A 16,724-nucleotide genomic window follows, 5' to 3' on the forward strand; every position below is an offset into this window, starting at 1 on the left:
CCCGCCACGTGCGCCGCGTGTTGCTGGGGGCGGGGGCAGAGGCGCGACGGCGGCGGCGGCGGGCGGGCGCGGAGCCCGCGGGCTGGGCGCTGCGCTCGGCGTGCCCGCGGTGCCCGGCGGCCGCCGATGGAGGCAGCGGGCGGCCGCCCCCGGCTGTGTGTCAGGCTGCGCCCGGGCACCCGCTGCCCCGCGCGGGAGGAGACGCTTGTTGCAGGCGCGCCACCGGGCAGCGCTGGCCGGGCTCTTCGGCGTCCTGCAGGAGGCTGGGCTGGCCTGGGCAAAAAGCTCGGCCTCGAAGGTGCGGGGCGCTGAGCGCGATTCTCTCGCCCGTTGCTGCCGTACGCACGTGTTTACATTAGCTATATCCATTGGGGTGGCCGCCGTGCCTTTAGGGATGCCAGCACACGCGTAATTTCACTCCGGGCAGCTTTCCCGGCTCCTTTTTCTTTGCAGCTGGCAGCTCGTCCTGAGCAAATTACTGGCTCTGCGGTCTGGGTCACGGGCTTATCATGTGGCTCATCTGCACTCCTCTTGCGTGGTTTTTTTTTGCAGCTTCCTCCTGGCCGTGTTCTGGAGACAGACCAAGGGGTCTTTGATTAAACTATCTTAATTTCACAGCGTTTCGGTATGGAATTGGAAGTAGTGAATTTAGGGACAGAAGTTGTTACGGGGAAGAAAGTAACTCATTCATCTTTTGAAGTGCATTTTGTCTTTAAGGCACTGAAAAAATAAGGCAGAAAAAGAAACCTGTTAACTGGCCTCCTCTAAACTAAGAAACTATTTAATCAAAAAAAGTTTATAAAGAAGAGATTAACCAAAAGTGCTACTGAAAAGGTGGAGAGTACTGTACCCAGAGCAGAGGAAGAATCATCAGGATTCCTTTTCTTCACAGCTCTGCCACCAACCCATTTAGATTGGTTACTTCCAGTTTTCCAGTTTGTAAAATGATGGTTTAAGATGGGAATCATCCTTGTAAAGTGCCTTTAGGTTCTGAGCATGCTAAGTGCTGCTCTGTGGGGCTTGTGCCAACTGGGCCTACCTTACCTCTCGTGAAGTTTGAGGTAAGAGTTCAGTTTGCCATGCTCTGAAGAAAGTGCAAGTTAGGTTGAAGTCACCATAATGCCGGAAACCAAGACTAAACAGGTACTTGTTTTGTCTGATCTGACCGTAGTATCTTCACATACCAGTTCTTGGAACCGCTGTTTCATAGTATCGTGCCCATCGCATGACTTTGGAACCAAGAAATCAGTATCTTCAAGGGCTTAAATACAGAAGCTTAATCCTAATTTAGTGCTTAATGCCTGGCTGGAATATCTGGTTTGAAAGCTCTGCAAGATAGACCTCTTGTCCATGGTGACTGGATGTTCTCTCTGAGCGTGTAAATCTTGAAATGTTTTGAGATGGGTAGGTATGTTTAAAGGCATCGACATAAATTCTTCACTATGCCTGCTATAAATAACGAAGGAATGATTTGCAGCGTTGAAGTTACTCCAGTTCACGGCAGCGTAGCTGAGAGTAGAACATGGGAAGGGCTTCTACTGAAACCCCCATCAGAAGTGAATGGTAAAGTCTCATGCCTTAAGTCAGCAGACATCCAACAAGACGTGCTGCAGGCATGGTATTTCTGGACAAGCTTCAAGAAGGGCATGGTCAAAACAAGAACAGCTGCTGGTGAGAGATCAGACTGCAGTAGCAAATGTCTATGTGACTCAGGATTATGTTAATGCATTATATAACGTATGTATATTCTAGAATATTTATATTTTGTATTTAATTTTGCACTGCTGTTGGTTCTTTCCCCTTCTCATTAGGGTATGGGAAGCTGGTGAAACAACACAGTTGTTTCCTCAGAGACGTCGAGATAATGAAGAAAAAGTGGGGAAAAAAAACACCAAGGCATGTTAAAACATGAATCCAGTCAGAGCAGAGAGCAGTCAGTTCTGATCTCTTTTTTTTTTTTGTCTTGTTTTGTTTTGTTTGTTTAGTATCAGGTTTTGTGTAAGGCTAAGAAATATATCCAGGAGCTGGAGCAAACCTTGGGTTCTTTGCTGAAGATGAAAGGTACTGCAAGCATTTGCCTGGATGTGGTTTTTATTTCTTTGTTAAATAGAGACGGGTGCGTGGCTGCTCCCATTGAGGATCGGACTTCAGCGTGACTATTTGTAGCAGTAAGTAAGGGACAGCACAGTGTCTATCAACCCACTGAGCACTGTACCTCAGAGGTCCCCAGTCCTTCCTGGGCCAGGCGGAGGAAGGAAACAAGTGATGTCTGCTGTCCCACAGCAGCAGGCGGTTGGGGCAGGGTGCTGTCCGTTCACCCCACTGCCTCCTGCCCAGCCAGCCTGGGGCTGGCGTGGGTCCCCAGGCTGCGTGCGTGGGCTCCAGGGGCTGCAGGGGCGTGTGTGCTCCCAGCCACAGCACGGCAGGAGTCACAGCTGCCACAAGCACCCAGCACTGCAAACCAAGCACAGCCAGAGCTTAAGCTTCAAAAAGCAGCACCTGGTTTGAGTTACAGGAGGAGCAGAGAGAATCTGTTGAGAGTTTGCTCACAAAAGTGTAGGAAGTGGAAGCATTTAGTTACACATTTACTCCAGTAGAAACAGGTAAGAGATGATGCGGGTTTTGCTTTCCCTTTCAGCTGGGCAGGTTTCTTCATGCACTTCTCCACTGCTGCTGACATCGTGCAGCTCTGGCACGTGCTGGTGGCAGTGGAGGAGGCGGCTCCCACTGCTGGGCTTCGTGCCCTGCCAGTATTGCCATCTGCTTACTGGTGCTGGCCACTGCCTCCAGTGGCAGCAAGTAGGACTGGGTGCTGATTTGGTAGAGGTTTGGACACGTTTTTACATCCTTTCAAGTGTCCAAAGTATGGTCAGATAGAAGAAACACGTTGCTATTCATGCAACTTGCACCTCCAGTAATTTTCATCAATTGAAAGTCACGGTGCTTCAAGAATTAAACTCCTCTGAACCCATGTCCTGGGGTAACCTGTAATAGTCACAGGCAGAAGGAGTAGTTTGACAGAGCAAATCTGAAGGCATCACAAGCAGTGGGGCTGGTTGAAGAGAGTTCTGAGGTAAACTCCCCCTTTGATTTACTTACATATATGTACAATTCATACTGTTGCTGAATCACAGAGTTGGTTGTCAGGAGTTTTTATGTGCAATTTGCTCATTACATGGCAATCGTGAAATACTGAATTGGCTGGTACTTGCCTGGACTTCTGATTTGCTAATTGCTTTCACCATCAGTTCTGTCAATGTTACGAAGACAGCATTAGATTCTGAGTTCCTCAATGCTCAGAAACTCCCAGTAATGCCAGTTACGTTGTAGGAGAGGCAGAGGGGTCTCATTTCACATCACTTTTGTCTAATGAAGGGTCCTGGCTCGTGAAGGACCAGTTGTTAGAATTATTCTGCTTGACTGGGATTGCGGATGAGAGGGAAGCCAAATGCTCCACTGCTATGACAGTTACTTTTCTGCTGACAACAGAGTCCTTCAGTCTGGAGGAGGGGAACCCGTCCAGCCTGGAGGAAGTCAAGGAGGAATATGTCAAGAGGTACTTCAACAATCACAGGTAAGGGCTTATACTAATCAAGGAAATAGGATAATACTTTGCATTTGCTTCCATTCCAGCATCTCTGAGCCTTTCTGTCATTGTTACTGAATTTCCAAGCAGAGGCCTTTCATCATGAGGAAAAGATGAAGAGATTTCACGTGGACCCCTCTAGTCCCACGCACTGCATGAGCACTCTGTGCATCTTGTTGGTCTCATTTCCAATCAGTGCTTGTATTTCTTTCACCTCCTGCACAGCTTGTCTCTACCACAGACCTCGTTTGCTTGCAAAGCAAAAGGAGGAGGGAAAACCTGCGTAGGAAGAATGGCCCTGGACTCTGGAGTGACCGTGACAAGGATGTTATTAATCCAGTTAAGAAGTTGTTTATTTGGCCTTTTTTCCTGTGTGTTCTTTTCAGCACTGCATCACCCTCAGGAGCTGTGAGTGAGAGTAATTCCACCATCTGGTATTTGATACAAGAATGTGAAAAAAACAATGGAAGAGGATGGGAAGCCAGTATTTACCCAGTACCCAAGCACTTCATCCCCAGAGCTGGTGGAATTTGAACGGTAGGTGCACCCCAGCTCACGCATTAACACTGCATCCAGTCGCTGCTGTACATGAAACCCCGCTGGAGCCTGCATCTGCCTTGCAGGAGCCTTGTGCCAGCAACTTTGGCCCTGTTGGCAGTGAAGCTTGAGCACCTCCCAGTTCCCTTGCCCATGGCTGCCATGTGAATGGACTCCCGGCATCCTGTCAGCCCCCTGCTCTCCCAGCCTTGGAAAATCCAAGTGGATTTTTTCCACCCATTCTCAAGAAAGAGGGGAAAAAAACGTTCAAGTGTGTCAGTGCTCTTCTAGAGCTTCACCACGATAAATTTATGTGGTTTCTTTTTTTTTTTTATTTGAACTGGTGTTTTTTTAAAATTTCTCTTGGATTATTCATCAAAACGAGACTGCAGCTCTGCCAGCAGATGGCACCAGCCTACCGCTACTGTGCCTGCTTTTGCTCCTGCGAGAGCCGGAGATGGCTCTAGTAAGGTATCGTGTACAAGACCTTGAAATGTGCTGAATCAAGCTTTTCTGGGGGAAGGAAGCCCTGCTTCATCAAAGGCTGCACAGTGGAGCCATAAACGCTTGTCTTTCCCCTTCTTCACTGACAGTGTAGACCAGGGCCTGTGTAGGGCGCTGTGGGCTCCTGGCACTTACCCTGCTGCTTTATTGCAGGCTGCACTTGGTTCTAGGCTAATTCTTCTCACAAAATGATCAATGACAACATGCATAAAATAGTAGGGAGACTTCAGCAAACAAAACAGCTTCTTGGTGATAGTCTGGTCGCGTTATTTGGGCAGCATCTGAAAGACATTGAGCTTCTACAGAGTGTTTCCTTTTAGCCACGTCCTGCAGCTACAGCTGGTAGGACTAGGCACTGCTCCGTCCTCTGCAAAGTGTGGTTGTGTCCTTCCAGCTGGGAAGGAAGTTGTTGAGTCATGGTTAGTCCAAGGTTATTTTCTTTAGCAAGCAGTCTAATGGTGATTCATGCTTTGTTTGAGAAACTCCAGAGCCTTCGTTTGGAGCTGTTTGAGAAACTGCCCAGAATTCTTGGTGAGGGCAGCAGCTGATGTGAGAACACTTATCCCCCTTATGGTATTTGCCATAAAAATGTTGGAAAATACTTCACAGCATGGAAATTGGAGGTTAAACATGTTTGTGTGGGGGATTATTTTATATTTTCAATATTGGTTTACTAAAACAAATATTTACGACAACCAAGAGACAGCTCTTTGGAGTTTGTTTCTTGTGCAGTAGTTGAGTTAGTCAGGAAATGTGCCTGACTGGGACATCTTCCAGGGAATCATCCTGAGCCCAGTAAAACTTAGTAACAATGACTGCTGTTTATAGAGCTCTTGCTTCTTGCTCCTTTGAACTTGTTAGTTTCATCCGAGAGGCTCTAATAATCTAATCAACATAAAATAACCTTCAGTGCTGCTTTCTAAAGTAGGTGTCATTACCCCTGGTTCAGTGTGCCATACGGTGCCAACAGAAGAAGCAGGCTCTTCCTGCGGTTTGGTCACCAGGTTGAAATTACAACATTAATGTTCAATTGGCAATTTTATGATAGACATCACAGAAGTCAGTCTTAGGGATGCAATTCCTCAGATGTAAAGTGGAGGAAACTGAGCTCCCATGCCCTCTCGAGTCAGACCTTCCAGGCCCAGGGTAGTCTCTTTCTGTCTGCATGTGCAGTACCCAATGCATCAGGGTATGACCTCAGCCAAGAGTTCTAAGAGTACTGCAATGCCAGTAAAAGTATAAAAAGTGACTTGCAGTGCAAGAGCCTCAGGATACAAATGCAAGTATGCAAAATTTATGAAATGCCAGAATGAGGTTTGCCTCTGCAACAAGTACAGCCCTTAGCAGCCCAGAGCTTCTGTTCTGAGGCAATCCTGCTGAGGCTCTGGCTGGAGCCTGCCTTTTGCAGATGAAATCTTGGCAGAACAGAGTTGCTAAAATCTTCTGGCAGTGTTGGGCAACGTTCAATAATTGTATGAAGTCTCAGAGGGAGAAGTCGGTGAAGTAGTCTCGAATCACAGCTACTCCCTGCTCTCCTGATGGTTGTGATCGCATGACAGGATCTTTCTGGGTAACAACTACAACAGTCAGGTCGGTTCAGCACAGCAACTTTATTAGACAGGTCTATTGAGGTGTCAGTTCAATTGTTTAACAACAAACGTTGCACAGTAGTTACTTATCTGCAAAGTCAAAGTTTAATTGCTAATCTGAGGTAATGTTAATTATATCCTTGGCTTACCTCCCAAATACCAAGCAGTCACTCAGTCCTGGGGAAGATACCTTAACTGGCATCCTGAGCTGAAGGGAGATCACCACCTCTGCTCTGAGACTAGCTGGCTCAGGCGGGAGTGCTCAGAAGGGCTCGGTTTGTCAGCGTGGTTTGTTATTGTCTGTGGTCCACTGTTTCACAATGGTTTGTTTCACTTTTAGATCTTCTAAAACTTGACATGAGGAACTGCATCTTGTGCCAGGGCGAAGGTCGTTTCCACCACATATGTTGCAACAGCTCAGCATTGACTATGGCCGAGGTTGCGACTGAGTCAAGCCTTTGGTGTTCTGCTGTCACTGGATGTCTTGTCCCTCCACGCTGATTTGCAGCAGATGGCTGCGTGATAGCTTGGTCTTGAGATGCTCCTTTTTCCTTTCCTTACAGGTACCTGTATGTTTATAAGCACACAGTAGACCTGCTGATAGAGCATGGAGTTGTTTGCACTAAGGAGGCACCTCTTCCTGTGGTCTCCATGGCTATTTCACACCTCTGGCAAGAACTTTCTGAAGAAAGGAGAGACAGCATCTTGCAGTACTGTAGCCAGAGAGATTTCCTCCTGGATCCGAAGGCTGCTTGCCAAGAACCTGTGTGCACTGATGATGACGTGAGGGACAGTCAAGGTAACAGTGAGGAAGCCAGTGGTTCCTCAGTCTCTACACCGGAGGAAGTAAGTGCTCAGTAACACACATCCTCTGCTTCTGAAACCCAAGCCAAGTTGCTAATTGGCACTGCAGCTTTTAATTGGAGCCATATGGTAGTTGTAATTAAGCTTTCCCAAGACCACTTGAATGCATATGTGGAGACAATAAACAGTCTGAGTAAATGTCTGCATCGAATTCTCTCTTAGTAAGATATAAAGCAAGCTCTAGGAGTGCTGTGGCAGTAATCCTGCTGATCTTCACTTACCTGTGGAGTTTCTGTGCTAGGCAACAGTTTAAAATTTGCTCTAACTTGCCCAGTAGTCAGGAGCAGGAAGGAGGATTATACAGTTGCTGTCCTCTGCAAGTCCTCCAAGGAGGACACATGAGCTAAATCCAGAAGAAATGCCTGGCTTCCCAAGACTTGCAGTGTTCCTGCCTGCTTTTTCTGTTTGTTTTGTTGGGTTTTGTTTGTTTTTTTTTTCCCCTGGTAATCAAAGCACTTGGTAGCCAAGAGAAAGTATTTGTAGGCCAGTTTCAATGATAGAGGACTAATGGCTGCCCATTCCATGCATTTCTGCAGAGCCGAGATTCAGTGACTATGTAGGCCAGGCATGTGTTTTTTTTTTTCTTTAAAAAAAAAAAAAAAAAGAGGAGATCAAATAGCAGCCAACTCTTCCTAAACTGTTCTGGAGCTCTGATTACTTAAGCAACTAGCTGCTCAAAGATGTTTGTAATTTTACTAGTTGCAAGGGAAGGACAGAGGTTCACCTTTAGCAGATACGTGCATTGCATTGACGAGCTCTTTTTGAGTCACAGGACACTTAGACAATTCATATTGCTGACCTACTTAACAAATGTCACGGGGATGTTGCATGTACAGTACTTTCTGGCACAGAAAGTGTGTGATCTACATTATGGCAAAGTGAACTAATGAGCTTATCGGTCTGTCACATGGAGAATCCAAACTCCTTTGTAAGCCAGACTGTACACTGGAATTGGATTTGTGGAGAATGGCTGATACAGCTGAGATCCCCAGCCATAAACAATGCAACAGCCCACAGTCAAGTCTGAAAAGCACTGTTAAAATTCATGCTTTTACTGATGTTTTGGGAGATGTAATGCAGGTCTAATTCTTGGAGGTTGAAGCACAGGCCTAAGGGAACGGACTAACCTTGTGTTCCTAGTCATGAAATATAGTTACTCCTCCTTATTCCTGTCTCCGCAAAAGCCTGTAGGTTTACTGTAGCAGTAAACATACCGTTAAATGGAAAGAAAGAATATCATGCTTTTAAAGACTTAATTATTAAAAATTATGCCCTAGGTAAAACTGTTTAGTGGCTGGATATATTGACATTCAAAGTGTTTTCTCTGACAGGTAATGTTTGAAGATGCGTTTGATGTTGCTGCTGGTTTCCTTGACACAAATGAGACTCAGGGAACATCTAGCCAGAGGTAAATTACAAACCCACCCCTTTTATGAGACAGAATAACTTAATAGCTGACAGTCAATACTCCACAGCAAGTTTGCATGGAATAAGTCAATAGCCTAACTCTCTTTTTTATGCCTAACTTTTAGTAGATGGTTAAAATAGTAGCATACAGCAATTGTGCTCACAATAGTACTGTCTCTTAAGGTGTATGAGTGGAATGATTAATAGGCATTACAGCAAAACCTGGAAGACTCGCTTACTGAGAGTGCCCAGTCACTTTGGGGTAACCAGGGCACTGTTGACTCTTCCTGGTAAATCCAGGAGTCCTCCTTCTGGATAAATGGATAAACCCTTCTAATTTTTTTCCTCCATTCTGCATAGCTTTACATCTTTCAAATTACAAGATTTATAATGTTTTCCTTTTCTCTCTCACTTACCAGGTCTATGAGGACCATAAGTCATTCGCTGGATAAGTCAGCTAATCGTGAACTGTACTCTCACTTAATGAGACAAAAATAATATATTTTTAATAATGTCTCCCTTAACCTTTTTCAAGTACTCTAATTTCATCAGAAGGAGGTGATCAAGTTAAAGTGCAGTTGACCTGAGCAGTAACATCAAAGAAACACAAGACCTATTAAATAATAATAGGTTTTTCCTCTGCAGGTCAGATCACAGTTACCTAGGAAAGAACATGTCAGATACAAAACTAGCATTGCCTTTGATTTTCCCATTAGACCAAAGAAAGAAAAGGGTTTCTTTCCTCAAGAGGAAAATCACATTGACTCCTCTCTTATGCATTCTTGCTGCTTAGTCTCAGTTTTTTTCTCTTTCCAAGTAGTGTTTTAATCCCTTTTTTGACCCAGTTTTTACTTATTTTTCCATACTTAGAAATGCACACATCTGTAGCATGCATCTTCACTATTTCTTCCCAATTCCTTTTTGCGCTTCCAGAACAGCATGAATGGAAATAACGTTGTTCAGACTGTTGATCAGAATACTCCTGAATACATCATACGGCTTTAACAAAGCATGTATCCACTAAATGACATTGATTAGGTCACAACTGCTGTTTGCTTTTGAAACAAGAAAAAGCATTCGTTAATACTGCAGTGTATTACCATCATCTTTGCAGTCTTGTTTTAGCCCCAAACTAGATTAGTATTTCAGTAGACATTTATCCTGTTCCCTTCTTTTTCCTATCACCCTATGCCTTTTAATTCCAGACAGAGGTGTGGTGGCAGAACCTTGTAAGGTCCCAGGGAGAATATGGAGGTGAAGTGCAGAGTGATTATCTGAGCTTGTAACCAGTGTTGCCCATTACCAAACTTGCCAGTGACAACTAATGTGTCATTTCATGACCACATTTTTGTGTTCTCTCAAAGACTTTACAAAAGAAGTCAGTGTTGTTCCTTTGAACAAGCCTACAAAATACAGTACCAAATAGCCATTGTTGCTCTCTGTTACAACGGCTGTATACTTTTCCCTAAAACAGTTACCACAGCTGTAATGTATCAGTGGATCTCTTTGTTGTGACAGTGGCTTCTTGTACTGCAGTTCTCTGTTCTTCCTCTCATTTGTTAGACAATATCTCCTCCCTACGTACACCTCCACTCCTCCCTATCTTTTATACCCATTGTCTTTATTATCAGGTTTGTCTTGAAAACAATTTAAGTCTTCTTTAATTTATAAGTAAAATATGGAGGAGGGAAAGTAAGTAGGAGGAGAAAAGAGGGAACAAGACCTTAAACATAACTTTGGGTTCCATTTTCAGTTCAGCATTTGCAAGCTACACTTCTGAAAATCCAGAGGATGACCACAGACTCTATCTGCAGATCACTGACTTCCTAAAAAGCCTTTTCTTTGCTAACGCACAGTTTTGCCAGGTAAGCTTTGCCAAAGGGTTCCTTATAGAAGGAGCAGTCTATTTCTGTCACTGTCAGGAAGGAATTTCTGTTTTCCATGCTTCAGATCGTATTGTCCAGAATTTCTAAAACAAGAGCTTGGGGTTTATCACTTCAGATGTGTCATTCCAAAGGTCACTAGGATTGCCTCTGTAAGACACAAGGTTTGAGGTGTCATTATTACTTAGAATCTTACTAAAAATCCAAATGACATGAGGATTTTTTTATTATTATGTTTTAATTGAAGTTACAGGTTGAAAAGCTTGAGTGATCTCATGTAAGCAGGTAAAGCTGTGCCTGCTCTCTCCATAACTAAAAGCCTCTTGATTCTGAGCTCAATAGGGACCACCTTGTGCTTTGTCTTGATGCCAGGTTCCCTACCCTCAGCCCCTGTCTGGCAGGCCTTAAGAGCAGGGTAATTATGCTCTTAAAAGAGAACAGCTCTTAAAAGAGAGCAGCTGCTGTGCTGTGCCTTACCCTCAGCCTGCTGTTGCAGGCTCACTGAGCCAGAAGCCTTTGTATTTGCAGTGTTCTTCCTCCTGTTCTTGTCCTCCTGCCAAGGAGGTATCTGAGATCTCACACATGGGTAGAGGACCAAAAGGGAGAGATCCCTCAGCAAGAACATGCTTGTTTGGGGCTCAGAGTCGGTTGTGCCTCTACAATGGCCACTGTTCTATCTTATTTTTTATTTTGCTTTCATCTAGCTTCCACCTGCTCTCTGTTACATGAGCAGATGTTCCTTTAAAGAAAACAGAATGTGTGTGATGAAGGGTAATTGAGACCCACCCCCTACCCCCCCCCCCAAAAAAAAAAAAACTAGTGTTGCACCACTTCCTAAAACACTCACATAAAACTCTCACATAGTGATTTCTGTGTGCCATTTGTTTCCCAACTATCTCATGGAGATATTAGCACTAGCGGGGGGTTCAGAGTATGGCAGCAGACACAGCAAAAGCTATTAAACAGGAGCTACTAGAGTAGGGCTCTTCAGCAAAAAAGACTGAGGGGTAGCATGAGAGAATTTTGATCCTAAATGGGTTTGGTACACACAGAAGTGATTGTTCATTGCTCTAAGACCAGAACTAGAAAGCACCCAATGAAATGAAAACAACATAGTCCAATCAGTCCATTGACAGTATACCTGAAAGTCTAGATACAATTCCCAGCTCAGAACCTCCTCACAGCACGGTGTGCCAGAATGCAGCAGCATGTATTATGGAACAGAGCATGTTGTATGCTATATTCTTGCACTTCTTGTCTAAACATCCACTCCTGGCCATTGTCAGAGACAAGGCGCTGATCTACACAGCCCTTTGGTCTGTGAATTACTGTGTTCTGCATAAAAACAAGGCTCTTCCTGTGTTTATGTAAATGACCATGAACTGAAGATGCTTAGAAAAGAAAGATCAACTGTAGGCAAGATAGAGTATTTTTGAGTTGTGATTGTCATGCCTTGGTGCTGCTTTTGTCCTCCTGCTTGGTGCTGTATTGTTATATGTGAGCCCAAGCCCATCTCACAGCTCCCAGGCTGTGGCATGAGTGGTAGTGAAATACAGCAGATTGGCAGTTAACTGAGAACTGCACATCCAAAGGGAAGTAAAAGACTGTGTGCACTTTTTTTTTTCCAGTACCTTTGGGTTGTCTGTGATGAGACAATAAAAACGGAGTTTGAGCAGAAATCACCCAGGCTAGAGAGTACTGATAATATGAAGGTTGCAATCTGTTTCAGTTTAGATAACTGGAGTACAGCACATCTAGAGAGTTGTGCCAAGAGGGAAAAAAAAAAAACACAACTGCCAAGAGTTTTTTGTTTTGTGAGCAGAAATTCAGCTCTGTCTCTGAGCAAATAGTTGGAGGCAGTTAGGAAAGTGACTGCTGAGTGGGCCTAGGGAACATTTCAGCTAGCTTGAAACACTAACTCTGGCAGCAGCAGAGAGCTCAGTGTAGGCTACACAGCTTAGCCCAGACATTGGTTTACTCAGGGCTCTGGAGACTCCTGGACTTGTCTGGGTTACGAGACAAGTAACTTGCTTACCTTGCGGGTGTCACTGAGTCCCTGCAGACTGTTCCACTTCCCCGACGCAGTGCCCGAGCCGGTACACCAGCCCAGGAGTTTGGGCAGTGCTGGTGGCATAGGTTATCCCGAGGTAAGTGAAGTCCTGATGCACTGTGCATACACATGGTAGATGATACAGAGGTGGGCAGCAGGTAAAGTACTAAGGCAAGGTAACCAACGTGTACCCGACTAAGTGTGAAAGGCAGCCTGTGGTCTCCTTCCCTCCCATCTGCAGAGCTGGTGAGGTGACACATTTTATTGCTGCTCAGTACATGCCAGTTCTGTGTTATGCCATTTGCAGTTAACTATCCAGGTACAAAGTATTGTTGGGTTGTGCGCGTCTGCTGTTTTGTAGTCACAGCTCCATTGAGTGCAGCTCCTCTTGAGCTGCTGCCCTGGTGCTCAGGGCTGCCAAGGTCACGCACCCCAGTGATGTAAAATGCTTGAGAAAGAATCACACAGGAGGAGGGAGGAAATCATCTGGACAAAGAAAGGGAGTGCTCTTAAAAGGACATTGGCCCAAAAATGACAACAGGAGCATGGAAGCTACATGGTACAGAAATATTTCTGAGCGTGGGAATAGTTAAACGATCTTGTCAGCTGTCCAGAGCTGTTGTCATGAGACAACATAACAAGAGATGCTAAGCAGTAAAGACACTAAAAGTTTATTTGGATTGAGGTTCAAAGTTTTTAAAGTATCTAAGTGGAAGTCTGCTTTTTTTCTAAATTGTATTGAGTACCTTTGCATCTTCAGATGCACGCTTTCTTTTAAAATTACAGATTTTAGATGAGTCATTTTGCAAGCAAGAGCGATTTAGTGCTCCTTAAGCTATACGTTTTATAAATATCACCTATTTTTAAAAGCAGCCTTTCCTTGACAAGTCTTGCATCAATGCAGAAGGTGGACTGGATTGATTGCAGACACAAATGCTTTCATCTCATAGACTTTGATTTCTCAAGAGCCACTTACGCTCTGTAAGCTGGTCAAGAAGACCATTTCCTTCGATTGCTAAAAGCAGCAAAGCCTGAAGTCAGTAAAAGTTAAGGGCTCGAGGAAGCTCTTGTATCTTCAGAGCCTGTTACGTGATATGTTTGCTACCACAGTCAGTAACGTGAGTCCAAATGATGTAAATAGAGGCAGGGTGAAGCCCTGTCGTTTTTAGAGTGAAGTTGATTGGGAATTTGAGACATTCTTCGTCAGGCACCTCAGGCACTTGACTGACAAGCTGCTGATTCAGAGAGGCACATTAGCTGACACCTGCCAGCACTTGACCAACCAAGCACTTCGAAACACAATCAGCTCCTATGCTTTTTAACCTTACCTGGCTTTGGGGGGACATTTCAGGAAGAAGATCTTCAGTTTGATTATGAGACTGTGATGCTGAGGTGCACTGAGACCTTCGATGATGAAGATTTGTAAATAGTATCTCTGTTGGCTAAAGTGGTGTATCCAGCAGTGCTTGGCAAAAGTCATGTGAAGAGACTGCACCTCTTTTGGTGGAGCACCTTTCCAAGCAGAATGGGGAGACACCGTGTTGAAGTGGTTTGTTATTGTTAACTTCCCCTTCCCTCGTCAGCGCTTCTCAACATACCAGTTGAGCAATTTATACTTTTAAAAGTTCCAGATTTAAAATGTTTATAAAATCTTAAGGAATATTTTTGTCTGTGGCTTTTTAATGCTTAACCTCACTTCACAAATATACTTGAGGCATGTAATGTTTGGTGGCCTTGCCTAGCATAGGCTGTGGAAGAGATGCAGAGAGGACATGTCACTGGCATCCTACATATCCCAGGCTGCAACCTGCAAAAATCATGAAGTGCCTCCCAGCATGCTGGCAGTGACTACTTTCCTCTACTATTTTTCATCTTGGGCTGGCAATGAAAGAGGAATTTCTTTGCAGGGAGTGAGATGGGGCTCTTCCATCTCTTTATGAGGACAACAGCAGTGGCCACCTACTCCCAAATTGCCCAGAGAGATGCAGGCACAGCAGTAAACTTTGGATTATTTACTTCTGTGTAGTATTTAAAGCTCAGAGAGAACAAAGCCCCCTGACACATCTCAGTCCTTGATGAGTAGTGCTGCTTGCACGGTGCTTTGGAACTAAAAATGCTGTGAAAATAAATAAGATCAGTCACGTCTCTGAGCTGTCAGTAGCAGCTCTCTGGAGGCTCAAAGTGTAGTGGTTATGCTGAGGTCATGCTGGCAGCCATCACAAACAGGCTAAAAGTTTGTTTTAAAATTCAGGATAAGCTGGTATGCTGAGGTATCCATCGGTGTGCAGCAGCCAGGATTTGGGGCTGAATCCAAGAGGGCTGGGTTGTGTCCCAGCACTGCCTCCTACGTAGGCTGTGATGCACACAGCTGTGTTCACCCAGTCATGTGGAGATATTGGTGCCGAAGTGCAAGGAGGGATAACTCCTCTGGAGCACGTCCCGTCAGTCTGGTTGAGGCTGTGGTAGTACTCACAAATGGACATTTGCCAGGCTGTTCTGTGAGGAGAGGTCCTGCCTTGCAGATCCTGCTTGGGTTTAAGAGCTCTGAGTTCTCCAGAGCATGACCTTGTCTTTGTCACCTGTCTGGTGTGCTTCATGTGTACAGGTTGTCATTGCCTTGGTGCCTTAGGCAGTGCTGACTCTCCATCCTCCTCCTTTCCTTCTCATTCCTAAATATCAAGCATATATTGCCCTGTACAGTCTGAGTTTTGGGATGCATGTGGTTGAAATACATGTACAGATTTGCAGGGGAAACTTTTGCAATAGTTTTTAAGTTGTCGCCATATACTATGCAGATGCGTTCCCTTGATCATCACATGGGAGAGCTTCTGATGCTTCACCAGGAGAATTTTAGGTTAATATGGGCTGAACATGAATGTGGAACAACAGGTGTGTTCAGGTAGTGTGAAACTAGGAAATAACTTTTCCAAATGGTAGCAAGCCGTGTGGGAGATGTTTATGACGTGAAGGAGAGTATGATGAGCACCTTACTACAGTTCATCCTGTGGCACGACCATGTTAGCACGTTATTGCTACCTGTGCACTGGCACCACTTCGTTCAGTGCTCACTGGTTGGTCTTGAGGAAACTTTATGAAAAATCTGGAAAAAGCTAGCAGGTTACTGGGGAAGGAGGGGAGGAGTTTGAGGCAGGAGGGCAGCAGGAACGAAGGAATGGCAGACGTAAAAGCAGCCATGGGAGTGAGGCCATTGCAGAGGTTTGGGCAGACCAAGCTGAACAGAGTGGAACCAGGTATGTTACAGCTCTGCTATAGCGCAGCAGCTCCTACACGTTGCAGTGTAGGAATACACTAGTGGTTACAACGTAGGGCAGACTTACTGCCTGGCTCACATCTTGTTAGCTGCGAAAATGAGCCTCTATTAGCTGTTCTAGAGCCAGTGCAATTAGGTACAAGCCAGCGCTCATCACCAGCTCTCTTCAGCCAGAACAGCAGGAGTGTCTGCCTGGGCTTGGCAATTAGCTGTGCGCACCTCTGCAAAGCTGCAAGCAGGGTGACAAGCTGGGTGACCCCACACCTGCCTGAACCAAGCTCGTCTTGCTGCACTTGGGACTAATCAGGAGCAAAGGGTAATACAGGTGGCAGGTAGCTCGCTGTTCCCCAGACAATCCAGAACAGCCTTCAGGTGTTCAGCTCTACACTTGAGGATCCTCTGATCTTCGTTTATTTTCATTAAGGAGCAAATAAACAGAAGCTGTGTCACTGCAGTGCAGAGCCAAAGCTGTTGCCAAACCTCAAGTGGCCACATGCAGCTGGGGAGGAGTGGTGGCCCTGCAGCCTAACCTCTGTCTGCTTCATTTTGTAATTCAGAAATGTCTCCCTGAGGGAAAAAACAAAACCAAAACATACAACAAACACAGCAGTGGGGGGATTTTAAAGGGCAATTATTAGCCTGAGCTTGAAATAGGGACATAACCAGCTTCCGAAAACTGCCTCAAGCCTCAGCAGCTCCAGACATGGCTGCTCCAGACCGATGTGCTCCCCCTGCACCGCTCTGCGCCTCCTGGGCTTTGGGGCATGCTGTAAGGAAGGAGCCTTACAAAAAAAAGCCAATTGAAGACTGTAGGGAAGGGATGCCATCCTGAGGGACCCGGACAGGCCTGAGAGGTGTGCCTGTGCAAGCCTCCTGAGGTTCAACAAGGCCAAGTGCAAGGTCCTGCACCTGGGCTGGGGCAATCCCAAGCACAAATATAGGATGGGTGGAGAATGGATTGAGAGCAGCCCTGAGGAGAAGGACTTGGGGGTGTTGGTTGATGAGAAGCTCAGCATGAGCCAACACTGTGCCC

At 45.3% G+C, this 16,724-nt stretch overlaps 1 protein-coding gene across 1 annotated transcript; it reads left to right on the top strand.

Annotated features, from left to right (window-relative positions):
* The first annotated feature begins 100 nt into the window (after nt 1-100).
* On the top strand, nt 101-14,067 carry STRA8 (stimulated by retinoic acid 8). Its single transcript, XM_040556050.1, is given in 9 exon segments — nt 101-298; nt 1,986-2,061; nt 3,490-3,574; nt 3,973-4,044; nt 4,046-4,123; nt 6,780-7,062; nt 8,412-8,488; nt 10,241-10,352; nt 13,772-14,067. Coding segments are annotated over 8 exon segments (789 nt in total). The 5' UTR covers nt 101-298; nt 1,986-2,054; the 3' UTR covers nt 13,847-14,067.
* The last annotated feature ends 2,657 nt before the right edge of the window (nt 14,068-16,724 follow it).

The sequence above is a fragment of the Cygnus olor genome, chromosome 1 (assembly GCF_009769625.2).
Source record: "Cygnus olor isolate bCygOlo1 chromosome 1, bCygOlo1.pri.v2, whole genome shotgun sequence".
Classification (NCBI taxonomy): domain Eukaryota; kingdom Metazoa; phylum Chordata; class Aves; order Anseriformes; family Anatidae; genus Cygnus; species Cygnus olor.